Source organism: Zalophus californianus, chromosome 2 (genome assembly GCF_009762305.2).
Source record: "Zalophus californianus isolate mZalCal1 chromosome 2, mZalCal1.pri.v2, whole genome shotgun sequence".
Taxonomy (NCBI): domain Eukaryota; kingdom Metazoa; phylum Chordata; class Mammalia; order Carnivora; family Otariidae; genus Zalophus; species Zalophus californianus.
The window spans coordinates 115310229-115324976 of NC_045596.1; the positions used below are offsets into that span (position 1 = coordinate 115310229).

Here is a 14748-nt window from a genome sequence, read left to right on the forward strand (position 1 = left end):
GAGAGAAATGAAGGGAAAATATCTGAATGAGTGTTCACCAAAACACTAACAGAAGGTTTCTATAGATGACAGAATACTGAATAATTTTTTATTTTTATTTCTTTTTCTGCATTCAATATTTTTTATAATGGACATGCAGCATTCTAAGTGAAAATCAATAAAACAATTTTCATTTTTGAAAAATTCAAAGATGGGAAAATAAGGGATCAGAAGATCCCATACAAAGTTAAATAGGGGTCTACTAATGATGAAATGTTTCAAAGGAGTAATGATGAGAATGATCAGAAAGGCTGGAACCCCAAATAATCTCCATGGGAGGCTAAGGGAAATATTTTACCTATGTTTGAAGCTAAACACATGAAGAAAGACAGGTCCATTGTTAATGGCAGAGTGCATTACTTTATCAGACGGAGGATAAAACAGTAAAATTATTTTTCTTTCTTCAACATAAAGCACTTCTGTGCTGAAAATAATTTAATGCAACCCTCTTCCCCACTTCATCATCCAGTTATTCTTTTCTTTTTTTCTATGCAAATGACTCTGTGATAAATGAGTCATCATGTGAAAAACATTATTTTTTTAGTTAAGGAGATTCAGAATTGGCCTGAAAAAAATTGGACTCATGTTCCCACCACTAACAAAAAAGCACTGTTTTCTTTTAAATAGAGCTCCTAAAACCTAAAACACTATTTCTGAAAGTACTCCACAATAGAAAAGAGCTGTTGTATAGAGAGAAAAAAAGAACGAAGGAAAGAGAAAGAGAAAGAGAAAAAGAGGAAAGGAAAGGGAAGGAGGAAGTGGGGGAGGAAGAAAAGAAAGGCGGACGGGAGGGAGGCAAGGAAGAGAGAGGGAGGAGGAGAGACAAAGAAAGAGGCATTCTTATTTTTGGAACCTCTATCTATATATTTGAGGAGAGGAAAGAGGATTTGTTACTTTCATAAAGAATATAAGACTTAATGCCTATTGAAATAAAAAAAGTGAGCATTTGGGGTTTTATTTTCTATTTTGTAAAGTTTTCTTAAAAATGGAAGACAAAATCAAGCAAATACTATGAATCGATAATCTCTCTCATCTTGCACTCCCCTCGGGCAGCTGTAGTAAAAATTCTGGTTAAAACTGATTCTTCTCAAAGGTTTCTCAAAATCCCACTGTATCTGAACAGCCACACATTGCACTCATTATTTGGTACACCAGATTCCAGCTGAGATGTACCTCTATGACCCTGAAGAATACAGCTTAACAGGCAGCCAGGACAGAGGCACCGTGAAGGTCCTCAAGTGACTAGAAGTGCTGTTTCATCGTGTGCCTTTACACAGAAATTTCAGTCTACATATGTTGCTTATCCAACAATATTGAAAAGGGGCTTTGGGGTTCACTAAATGCAAGAGCTTTCTGAGTTTCTGCAACAAATAATATCTACTTTGATTTTTATAGATGGTCTACCCACATTGTAATAAAAGAAATCTGAGTAAGTTCTGTGGTCCCACCTAGTTTTACTCCCTTTGAATAATAATTGCAAATGTCACACATTAGAAACTATTTATGTCAATTTTGGCTTTTTTTCCTTACCAAAATGAAAAAACAGGGACATATAATTTTTATTTACTTATTTATAGAGCAGTTTTCTAAGAACTGAAACACAGCCATGAAAGCTATATGTATAAATCGTGGAGATAAGAAATACATATTTGAAGGGAGCTGTTTCTGAAGAGGATGTTTAGGGAAATGTGAAGGACTGGCACGTGTTTCTTTCTGCACTTCTATAATTCAAGTCCATCTTCAGATTTGCTGAGTAAGATTACTGAGCCTGGATATATTGGTTTTTCTCCCAGGTTCAGGTTCTCAATGGTTTCTTACTTCTGACTTCTTCACGCTAAATTGATAAAATATATGGATGCTGTATGTATGCCATGTGGTGAGTTAAAGTCGATCATTCCCCGGTTTTTTATAACAGCTGCCTGGGTTACCTTTCTCTTTGTTCGCAGTCATTTCCTGGATGCATTGATTTCAGAGAAGATAAACGCGTCTAGCCATAAACATCTTTAAAAAGGAGCGACAGTCTATATCTAGGATCTCGATATTGAGAAATTGGTAAACATTAAATAATTGTAAACTAATATCACATGGCAGGCATTGTACAAAGACTTTACATGGTTAATGTTATCTAACCCTCATCTCTCTATGATGGGGTCACCATCATTGCTTTACTTTCCAGATGGGCAGCTGAAAGTTGGGATAGTATTTAACAGGCTTATGTTCACACAGGTAAGCCTAAAGATAAACTGGAACCTAGGTAAACTGACTTCAGGGTCCACACTTTTATGCCTAGCTCTCAAGTAACAATGAGGAAGTAGCTCAAAAGACACACATGATCTCACTAGTATACCTAGGTCTTCCAAACTCCTAGTGGCTCTGCTTCTCTGCTAAGGTTCATGTTTATCTTGGCTAGGGTTTCCGGATACTTTGATCCTACATTTTATTTGTCATCCTCCTGAAGGATATGGTTATTGATTTGTAGTGCTTATATATTTCAATACCATGTATATCTACCTAAGAATACATTGTCTTGGTAATTTAGGTGTGGCAGAGCCAGACTTCAGAATATTTACGCAAAACCACTCCACATGCTGTATTTGAAATGCTAGCCCAGAACTGATCCTTGATTTTCTTTCATGTAATTCAGTGATGCCAGGAAAATAGTTTGGGAAAAGAAAGTACAGTGATATGGAATGGAACTGGCTATTTTTTTTCCTATAATGCAGTCACAAGTGTTATTTTCTTTGCTTCTTCTAATTATTCCCACCAGGTATGAGAAGCAGGGTGGGGTCCTTTACTCACCTATACACACACTAAGAGAGAAGAAAATGAGACTCGGAGATTGTTAGGAATGGATCTGGGATGAGGTTTCATATTTTGAAGAAAGTATTTTTATTATAATATTCTGCCATTCAAGCATATACTATATAAGGAAGAGTTTCAGAAGACCAGAACAAAAGACTGGATATCATTTTACGGATCGAACACCCTTCAATCCTTGCCAAAGCTCCATGGACAGGGAAACCTGCTGGCGTTGCATGGGTATGATGTTGAGACTGGGCTAGAGGAGAGCACCTCGTGTGGATGTGTATGAGTTTCCAGCTGGACTTCCCTGTGCCTGACGTGTTTACCCAAATGGACAGGAGTTTGGATAAGCAAAAACTTTTCATCTTTATCAAATTGACAGAAATGAAATCGAGTACTTTCAACAAAGGGCAGATAAAATTAGCATTTAGTAACTCCCCACTCCCACCCCACTATCATTTTTCAAATGGTTGGTTGACATTTCACAAAACTTGACATTCCTTTTTTTCTGTGACTTGATTCTAACAAGATCCTTCACATTTGCGCTTCTTCTACACTTGAACTAGAGATTTCAAAGTATCACAAACTGTTTCCTTCCCCCAAGGAATACAGGGAAGCAATTCATGCAGTTAAACTCTGTTTTCCACATCTCACTAAACTTCCACCCTTCACAGGCAGAAAATCATGGATACTCACTTTCAACAATGCAGAATAGGAGAGATTTGTCCCTAGCCAAATTTCTCCTTCTGCATCTCCATGTCCACCCTGTTGCTGCATTAAAGCTAAATTCTTCCCAAAGAAGAGTCTCACTTTCCTCACTGCATCTCCATGTCCACCCTGTTGCTGCATTAAAGCTAAATTCTTCTCAAAGAAGAGTCTCACCTTCCCCCCCAGCACGACCTACCACTGAGTCATAACAATACCTTGTTTCCTCTTTCAGTGCTTCTGATTATAGGAATGCATTTCCTCAGAATCTCAAGCTTGCAAACGGAACATCAAAATTTGTAAGCTAATGTCATAACTAATGGCAAAAATGAAGAAAATGTCTAGGTTCACCCAAGATTTACTCAGGCTTTGTGAACTCTTCCATCATCAATCTCTACCACAGGAGTTTGGTAAACCACAATTGGCCTTACCTACAACTGTGTTAAAATTTTGGTTTGAACAGTTTCCATTTTCTCCTACAAAATACAAATTTTCCCTTCAAAAAGTTTAATAGCATTGGGATAAGAAAAAGAGTCATCCAGACTCTCAGATGTAGTAGTATGTCATGATTATCCATCTCATTTGAAGTCCAAAGCAGGCAATATTTGCAGACTTGTAAATGTTTACATAAAATCTACTGAAAGTTTGCTAATTCTTTTAATTAAGTTGAGAAATATGTGTGCCTACACAAGAGATAGCTCTTAAAACTTCTATTGTAAATTTACAAATCCCTCAGAAACATTACCTCTATCTTCTTTTTTAATATAATAATTGTGGTATGATTCTGCCTCAGTCATTCAAGGGACAAGAATATAACGGTTATAATACTGGCTGTTAGTCCAATCCCTTAGTGGGACACCACATTTATCAAGAACTTTCTACAAGCAAGGCACTTTGCTAAAGGCCTTAAAAACCTGACGTGATTTCATCTTTCTGCGGCCTTCCAAGACAGATTATCTTTTCACAGATATTTTACCAATTAATAAAAGTAATACTTAAGTAGGTTTAATATTTAGCTCCAAATCACCTAAGAAATTGTCACAATAAGTTTCAGTTCCAGGCTGTTTGCCTTCAGAGCCTAAGCTGTAACTACTATGCTAAGATAGTTCATCCCACCAAAGCTCATGTTATTAGATCTGAAGATCACATTGAACAAACTCTGTTTCATTTACCACCATTGTCCTACTGCCTGAGAAAACTGAAGATGTGTAATCCTCCAGGTTCAACAAGGAGATTTTTCTGCTAGAGAAAAATTCGTAGACCTCTCTCAAAAAAACCAGTGAGTCAACAAGTATTTAGTGAACACAAATATCACACAAGGAGCCACGTGAAGGCCTGGAAATATAGCAATGAAAGGACCCTTGGTCTCATGGGAACTTCAAATGATGCTTTCCCCCAAGAGTATAAACAGCTACCATTTGCAATTTGTTCTTAATAAATTGCAGGCATTACCCAAAACACTATACATACATTGTCTCAGTTAATGTCATTTAATCCTCACAAGACACCCGATGAGACTCCGCAGGATTTACAGGTAAGAATACTGAGGTGTGGAAAGGTTCAATGATTTGTCCCTGAGTCTCACATCTGTAGCGTGTGTTAAGGGCATGATGAGTGAAGTTTGCCATTACCTCTCCAGAACTCAGAAATCTCTACTTCGAGTATTTTTCTTTGTCTTTCTTCAAACATTTCATAGAATAATAGCATGTGCATGTTTGGTGAATTGGCATTTTCGCAAATCCAGAATGGACCTAAGTTCAAAAATATATGTATCTACACTAGAGGTACTTTTATGTGTAATTCCTAACTCTTTCCTGCAAACAAACCACTCACCTCTCTACTGGCGAATGTGCATTGTTCTCTTCATTGTTCTACTGAAATATTTTTGCTATGCATAACTGAATTTTTTTTCTTGAGTATGCAATTCAGCTACTCCTGTGTCATTTACTATTTCCAAATAGTTCAAACTTAATCAAATGTGATCATATTAATTCTTAGAACTGATTCAATTAGCATCTAAAATTGAGCTATTGTTTCCCATAATATCCAAAGGTTTGGCTTCATATCACTTATGTAATGCTGTGTATTTTCCTCTTTTTTATTTCTTTAAAAAAAGTCTAGTATTTGTGCCCATTGATAAAAATGAACAAATTCCTAATTTGGAGACCTAATCTGAGAAGTGCTACTAATAATCACATATTAAAAGACTTTTATCATGACCATCAACTGGCAGCTAAAACTGTAACACTGAAAGTGACAGTCTGCTAACACTATAAAATATATGAACACAACATACACACCCAACACATGAGGATAAGTGAGTTATCATTCAACATATTATCAGTGAGGAAGGATAATTTCTAATTCAAAAATCCATAAAATAATTGGGTTTTCATCTGTTAAATTCTCTTTTTGTGTACTATTTTACTAATAAGGTGGTTTTTGTTTGCCTACATCAAAAGGTTAGACATCATATCTATTGATCCAATGCAAACCTGGCATGTAATGTGATACCAGGGATTACTCCGAATCCTTCTTTTATTTTCCAACACAGATTTGGCAAGGAACTGAAGCCAAAAGAGCAGGATGTGGAGAGCAGTCCCATCATGCAAAAAAGTCCATAGAAACTTTGTCATCAATCACTTTTGCTTTTTTTTTTCCTTTTCATATTTATACCTACGATACTCACTTATGCCCACAGCTGTAATGAGCTTGATCGCAAGTTCAGGAATTTCACATTGAATAAATAATGGTTCCAGAATGTAGCGTCCAAAAGCCAGAGAAATCACAGCGGTGGCTGCAGGGCTGGAAAAGAAAAAATTAGGTTAACAAAGGAAAAAACAAATAGCATCTTCACTAAACTTATTCTACCTTGAGGTAATGTTATTCAACATCAAGAACATGTTAAATATAAAAGCCTATAATTTTCCAAACTTCCTATTTGCTTAGGTTGTCACAGACAATCCAAGTAAAATATGGCCTATAGCTTTGGTGGCCAGTTTAAACTTCCCCTATCCATGGAAGTAAGACTGGGTGACATCAGTTTTGTCCCTGCTCTCCTAGATTTGACTTTTTTTTTCTTAAAAATCTAGTTTACTATTTGAGATCCTAACAGAGCTGAGCTTTACAAGAAGCATCTTCTCAATAAGTCAACAACTAAACGCCAGTCACAGCACAAACAGGTTAAGGGTACAGAACTATTGAGTCAGGGCATGGTCAGGAAAATGAATACAAAACCCAACTTCAAAAACTATTATTAATAATTGCTCATTGCAAATATATGCTTTTGTCCTTGACATTATATTCTTATTTTTCCAGTACAGACAAAAACTTGAAGAGCCCAGTGATTATTTTTAGCTTCATAGAAACATTTAGATGCGAAGCATAAGTTGAAAAATAAAAATGTTGTTGTGATTTTATACAATTGAGAAAACGTGCATGAGATAAGAAAATTAAATAAGTTCACGTCTATAGTAAAATAGGTAACAAACCATTCTACTTTAATTCTTCAAATATTTCTATGAGAAAATTGCATGTGCCTTTAAATATATTTCCTATATGAATGCATCTTCTTTAAATACACAGGCAAGTTCATGGAATTATCTAACTTCTCATGCCAATCTTCGCTTTCAGCTTCTCTTCTCAGAGTTACTCAGCACCCATGCTAAATCCCTAGATTGTCAGAAAACCAACCACCATTATGTTCCAACGTTAGCCTGCTTGTAATAGACAGCACCATATATTTTTTTGATTTTCTTCTTTTCCTAAAGACCCTCCCCTCTTCCACTCCCAAGAGATGATTTTTCCTATTCTACATCATTTGCAAATTTTTAATGTATAAATTAAAATCTGATCACGTCATTTTAGTGCTTTCAAAACATGCTCAGGATATGCAAAATCCTTCCATGCTCCATCTGGTCTAAGCGTTCCTCTTGGTTTGCTTCTTCCCACTAGGAGATGAATACCCTTTGCCAGGAACCCCAGCAACTCACTGACATTTTTTATACCCATATCTTTGTTCAATCTTTTTTTTTGCTCAAGGAAGTTCCTTTAACCTTCTGATTGGGTGAGAGCTCTATGAGTAAGTACACTTGCTCACTCAGTCTCATGGCTTCCCTTTCACGGTGCTTATCACAGTAGCAACTTTATCTTCACTATGTGATTTCTTGATTGATAACTATTTCCCTCGTGTGACCCTGAGCTCCATGAATTCCAGACTCTGTCCATCTTAATCACTATTTTATCCCCAGTGTTTAGTATAGTATCTATCATAAGTAGAAATCCAATAAACATTTGAATATATGGTTAATAGGTGAATTCAGTCTAAAGACCCCTGCTATGTACTGATGTATGATATTTATTTTCTTGAAATCTGTGTCCTACAGATTATTCCTGATAAGTATGAAGCATCATTTTAAGTATTTAGACACCATGGGTGTTGTTAACAGATGAGAAATACTAAAGTACCTAGGTATCTTATCAATCCTCAAGTCATTCATTACTCTGCTTATTTGGAAGACCAGCCAAGCAATGTGAGTCCCTTATTACAAAGGAATATATGAACCCTTCAAAAAAAAGCTTCTAGAATATATCTGGGTAATTTCCTCTGTCAGTACACACACACACACACACACACACACACGCACACGCACACACGCACGCACACACACACCACGAAGCAGCTGTCTTGCAGTTAACTAATGTTTAATTTTGTGCTACTTGGGGACAGGAATTGTGGCTCCTTCCACTTTAGATCTCTTTAACTTACCATTCACCACTCAGTAGCTGTTTAAGGAATGAATAAATAAGTGAATGAGCACTGTATCTGTGCTACTGTGAAAAGAGCGATCATGTTCATTATAAAGCCAAGCAATCAGCCAAAGCCATGCAACAAATACACAGCTGAAGAGGGATTCAAGTGCAGCTATATCAGGCTCTCACCATCCTAATAGGTCAGCACTCTAAATAAGTAGTATCCTCATTTGAGTGCTGGGAATGTTGTATTCAAAATATTATAACTTTAAACTTTCAGTCAAAAAGAATTAAATTATTCAAAAGAATTTAATATTGCTGCTCAAAAAGAATTTACTATCTGTGATACTCAGGACACTGATTAAGAAGTATAATGGTTTCAAAAAGTGTGAGAGTTGGTCTTATGTACTTAAAATGCCTGCATTTCTGATAGGGGAAACAGAACATAGATACCTGGAAGTACTAAGTAAGACTACAAGATATCGTGTTGAATGTCAAATAAGAAGAGACTGCATTTTTTCCGAAGAATTAAGAGAGAAAAGAAATATAAACTAGGGCGAACAGGAAATGAACTGTGGAAAAGACAGGATTTAGGTTAACCTTTGAAGAGTAATATTCAAATAAATCAAAAAAGATCAGAAGGTACACCCCAGGCAAATCCCAGATTTTAGAAAATGACCAAAATACTCCTTTCTTATTATTTCATTATAACAAGTTTAAAATAATGCAGAATTGTCTAAAATGAGAACAGACTTATAGAAGTAAATACTACTCTAAGCTCTTTGTTAGAAAAATGTTAGGATAAAAGCTCACAGGAGCTCTCCGCTGCATATGTCTGATAAGTTTATGGTAAGTGCAAGTTTCTCCAGTTATTTCTGTTAAAGTCTGCAATCAGAATGTGCAAGTCACATTATGGTAGCAGTCAGCCTTAAGGAACTGTGATACTCTACCCTTCTCATATGACATCACAGATTTCCCACAAAGGTAAAGGAAATTTGCTATTCAGAGTGACTTAGCACTATTTGGTTTGATTTTAAGCCAAGCCAATTAGAAAGGAGCACATATCTTACAGCAATAAAAATTTTTTTTCACAACTATAGTTCACTGATTTGCCTGACAAGAGGAAGTGAGTCACTCGAGCTTTGTTTTGTTTTGTTTTCTGTAAAGTAGTAAACTCAGTGACACATTAAGTTGTTAGGCACAGAAGTTTCCTGGTCACGACAACTCAGTAGAGTTAAATGACAATGTAATCTACAAGAAGAAAAACCCCAACTACTAGCATAGCACTTATTTTGTCTGGCCAGTCAAAAGGTATGATTTATCAAGGTAGATTTTCATGATTTGTATCCTTTCAGGTCAACATATCTTCCAAAAATGTCAGAGAATAATTGAACAGTAAAGAAAATCAGTAACTTTAAAAGTCTGGCATGGACAGAGAAGTACTACAAGTGACAGAACTGCGTTAAAAACATTAATTGACAGAGGTATTTCATACAGGCTTCAAACCCTGAAATAGGCCTGTTTACAACATAGTCACGTGACATGCATAGTTCTAATCCATTAAAAATAATTAAGATGATTCAAAGAGAGTGTAATGAATGGATTTATTTTTCCTTAATATTTTTCTTATCTATGCTCTTACCGTACTATGAGCAGTTCTACCCAGACTCGTACAAAAGCTGGTAATGGGCCAAAGACTTCCAGAATGTATGTATAATGACCACCAGATTTCTTTATACTTGTTCCCAATTCAGCATAGGACAAGGCTCCTGTGAAAAGTACATAATAAAAAGGTACAGAGTTAAAATATTACCAAGTCATCCAAGAGAAGAATTGATACAATAATGTTTATGTTACATGAGATTAACGTTACTACATCATTTGGTCTGAATGAGGTCCTCATTTCAGGAGAAGAAACAGTCATCTGATTGTTAGAAGCCACCAAATTCTCCTTATAACTTCCTCATATTTGAGAACTAGTTCATTGTATTCAAACAATGTAATCTTACTTGAAATGGTAAAGACAAACTTCTAAAGTAGTATCATATTATTAAGAATTTTTAATCTCAAACCTGAGGAAAAGAGTAGATGCCAATAATGCTAACCTATTTTTAAAGGAACTACACACCAAGACAAGGAATTATCTCAAACTGACCTCATAAAATTAAGAATCCTTTTAATAAATGGTATTTCTGTCACACATCAAAATTAACAAGATTTATTTGTTCTTCAGAAAAGTATAGACTCTAGGCCTTGCAAGACCTCATTTAATTTGTAGGACATGGTCTGTCAACAAAATGAATTTTGACTCCAATATTCTATTTCTAGAAAAGGTTTTCTTGGATTCTTTTGAAATGCACACTTCTGGGTAGTTGAAATACTGTTTAAAAAGAGATGCTATAACTTATGTATATTAGGTAAAATTAATTTTAAACAGTTAGCAATTTCAACATTTAGCAATACGATTCACATGGACCTGAGCAAGTCATGTAACCTCCCCAAACCTACGTTTCTTCCTTTGTAAAATGGAGATCTCGGTTCTTACCTCATAAGGGAGCTGTGTGTACACATGTGATAATGGGCACCAAGGACAGTACCGGGCCTGATACACAGAGGACACCTCATGAAATATACTTATTAATTTGAGCAATTAACTATCAGGAAAATGAAAAATACATCTTGATACTATGTGAAAAATGCTGTTCATACTGCAAAGTACTCAAATGTAACACAATTTTTGGCAGAGCTACTTCAGAGACTAAAAGTGTGGGAAATTATTACTGATCAGAAAAGCTTCAGGCAGAACTGTCCAAGAGGAGTAAAATTTGGATATTCAGTGAAATCTTAATATCATTTATCCTGTTCCTGAACCTAGCTCTGTATCAGAATCATATGGAAGTAAATTTCTTACTTAAATACACACAAAGAACAGACTCTAAGGCCATACCCCACACCTGTTCTCTACCAAGTGAGTCCAGATCTCCAATAGAGGGATCCAAAGAAATCTATTATTTTAAAATTTGTACAGATGATTTTAAAGTAACTGGTCTGCAGATTGATATTTGAGGATCACTAATATAGCTTGCCTATTTGTAAATAATTGTAACTAGCTGCAATTCACTCTGTTGGAAACCAGTTGCCATGCTGGTAGCCTGTACAAAAAAGCTTCCAATATAAAATGTTATTGGAAAGTCTTAAGTACCTCAGAATTTATTGCCAGAGAATCAATATCCAGACCTGTGTATGCTTTGCTGAAACTCCAGGATGGTTGCCCTAGGTTTAAATTGGATTCTAGAGGAATGAGATTTTCATTTAAAAGTCTCAAGCGTCATAACCATTTTACCCAGATGAAAAAAGTTCAAAACAGGATGTAAAAAAACATGTATTGACCCTGGCTTTAAAAAAAAAAAAAAAAAATTATAAACCAAATATACAGATTCTTTACCCTTAGTCCCAGAGTTCTAGAGTTTTAAGAAAAAGGATTTGTTTTCCTTACATTTTGCTTTGCTTCCTGTTAGGAAGGCACTCCTGTCAAAAAGCTCCTAGGAACTTAAATGACAAATAAAATGTAAATACAGATAAGTAGATTAATACAGGAGCATGCTCCCTGTGATTAGTAATCAAAGAATATAAACTCAAGTGTAACCTTAGCTAGTCCTTTTAATTTTTTTTCCCTCTGCGTCTGCTTGAGTCGATATACTTACACAGAACCATATTTTCATAGCACTATAGCATTTTAACTAGTTCAGTCCTCAGCCCAATCCATTTTACTATATCTGAATAACCTTTTATTGCATACACACATCAAAGCACACAGTGGGAGCTGCATGTATACAAGTATGAAAAGTCCAGGAAATTGGTTATGGTTTTTCCTACTAGACATTGATGTATTCTCAATTTACCAAGTATTTGTAGGAGATTAAAGACTGAGGGTGCACAAAGTCATTTAAGAGCAACAATTAGGTTTCTTTTTGTCTATAAATGTACATGCCAGAACCATACAGAATACCACAAACTCTTTAAAAACCCAAAAATAATTCTTCTATATATCTTTCTATACTAAGGCTTTGTTTTAACAAGTTTTCCATGAAATACCTTCTTCCTAATAATGGAAATTTGGGTTCTCTAGATGAATACCCAAAGGAATGCATTAAAACATCACAAGGCCTTAAGAATGAATGGATTGGTACGCGTAGGACCAAGAGTTAAGACTTAGTCCTAGAGTTAGGACAAAGCTTTGTGTTAGTAGAGACTTTTAGAATTAAAACACACTAGTTGTTACAAAAGAGCAAATATATCTTGGACATTTACCACATAGTGTAAGCAAAATTTAATTTTTTTGACCCTCCACCAGTTTTTGTCACCTTTATAACTAACTCAGGCAGCTTTCTAGTAATTTGCCCACCCCATGAAAGGCATTTATTACCTCTTTGCTATTAACATCAAATCAATAAAAGCGATGCAGATTTTGAAGCAAAATTGTATCATCATGCTTCTACTAGTAGTTCTGTTCAGACTGACTCAGTGGACAGGTGGACGCGTTATCCATGTCCCTGAAGACCAAGTGAACTATAAATGAAGGAAACAGATCTGGGCAAGCATGGCAAGCTAACACCCAATTCCAGTTTTCCTATTTATATTGCAAGAGTTTATAGGTGTTACGGAGAGATGAAAGATTGAAAAAAAAATTGAAATATGCTCAGACCCTTGCAATATTCCCACTTATCACAGGAATCGAGTTATGTGCCACCATACATGGTATCATGGCAAGGCCTTTTGAGAAAACATTAGGAACTGACAAGCACGCGAAGTTCAAAAGTTAAAAAGAAAAAGACTGCACCCCATCCCGCCTGGTTTGTTTTGGCAATAAAAACACCGTAACACTTCTGCTGAATGCTCAGTTCTGTGCCTAAATAGGCCACGCCGGGTTTCACTTCACAGGTGTTTCATTCAGCATGCTGGCTGCCAAGATGCCTCAAACATACGTAACTAAGCAAACTGCCTGGTACAGAAAGTTCACATGTATTTTACTGGGTCATCAGTTAGCTTTTGCTCTCATGGCCACAGGGAAAGTCAGAAAACAGTCTGTCTTAGTCAGGAAAAGGGAGTACGGGCTGCAGGAAGCAACTTGGTGGAATTCAGGTTCCTGCCAAGAGTGAACACTGTGTTTGGGTAGTTTGCACACTTAAACAAAAATCAGAAAATCTGATGTAGCCTGTGCCATTCATTCACTCCTGAAAAATTACCCTCTGCTTTCCCAGACAGCAAACTGCCCAGCGCCGCAGACATACCCCCAGAGAAGAAGCTGCACTCACCAAATAGTGACAGGACCCCACAGACTGTCCAGATAATCAGAGACATGCCCACGCTGCCCGTGTTCTGGAGCACGCCCTTGGGAGAGATGAAGATTCCTGCTCCAATGATGGTGCCAATGATGATGGAGATGCCCCTCAGCAAAGTGATTTTCTTCTTCAGCACCACTTTCTCCTGCCCAGGTGGCTCCTTGCCACCCAAGGAAGGCAGCTTCCCATTAACATTCCCCTGCAGGTAACCTCCACTGGAGATGGTGGACACCACAGGCTTTCTGACCATTGTAGTGGCACACGGGAAAAATGAAACAGAGGAAGAAGAAAAAAAAAAAAAAAAAACAAAACAAACTTTCAACTTTGGTGTCTCTTGGTGTGACTGACCAAACCTCTTCCTCTTGGCTTTCAGACTGTCTCGCTCAGTGCTTTTGTGTTCACAGGTAAGAACTCAAAGGTGTATTTTCTCCTCCACAGCTATCTAATTACCCCTCAGAAACACCTGTGTGTTCATGGTGCTCTCATTCCTCCACCTCCTCGGACTACCTCTGCCGCTGCGGCCGCTGTTACTGCCCTATGATTACAGACCAGCTCAGCTTCCTCAGGGGCTGGTATTTAAGCTCCTGCCTGTCACACCAACTTATTCCAGCTTAATGATGATGCAAATTCTCCAGGTTTGCATCAGCCACATGAGAAGGCTCCAGCATTACTCAGCTCTTTAAAAAAAAAAAAAAAAAAAATTAGCAGCATGTTGCTCAACTGACCTAAGCTTTTCAGAGAACAAAGCACACACTTAAAAGGGATCTTAACCAATCCAGAAGCAGTAAATTCGGAACAGACCTTCCCAGAGATTTTACAAAAGCAACTCCTAGTGAGGGACAAAAGCTCTTCACGCGAAAAGAGAATGAAAAATGAAACAGGAAATGATCACTGCTTTTTAGGGAGTTTCTTTTTTAACTTACGCGTAAAACATTTCACATGCAACTGCTTTGATAACAGAACACAACCCAAAGCTGCATTGTTTATGACAAAAAAGTTTTTAGATTTCATGTTTCCTGCTTAGTTTTTTTGGGGGGGCGGGGTCTCTGAGTAATATAGGCAAATCTAGTATTTACAAAGCTAGGATGAGTCTGTGTAGCCACTGTCA

General features: G+C 36.7%; 1 protein-coding gene across 1 annotated transcript in view; it reads right to left on the reverse strand.

The window, feature by feature from the left end:
* The window catches only part of SLC7A11 (solute carrier family 7 member 11), a 76677-nt gene extending 62384 nt beyond the window's left edge, over positions 1-14293 (reverse strand). The window contains exons 1-3 of the mRNA XM_027599476.2: positions 13614-14293; positions 9941-10067; positions 6236-6351 (exon numbers count right to left, since the gene is read on the reverse strand). Coding sequence (XP_027455277.1) covers positions 6236-6351; positions 9941-10067; positions 13614-13890 — 520 coding nt within the window. The 5' untranslated portion in view covers positions 13891-14293. The remainder of the gene's footprint in view (positions 1-6235; positions 6352-9940; positions 10068-13613) is intronic.
* Between the last annotated feature and the right edge of the window lie 455 nt (positions 14294-14748).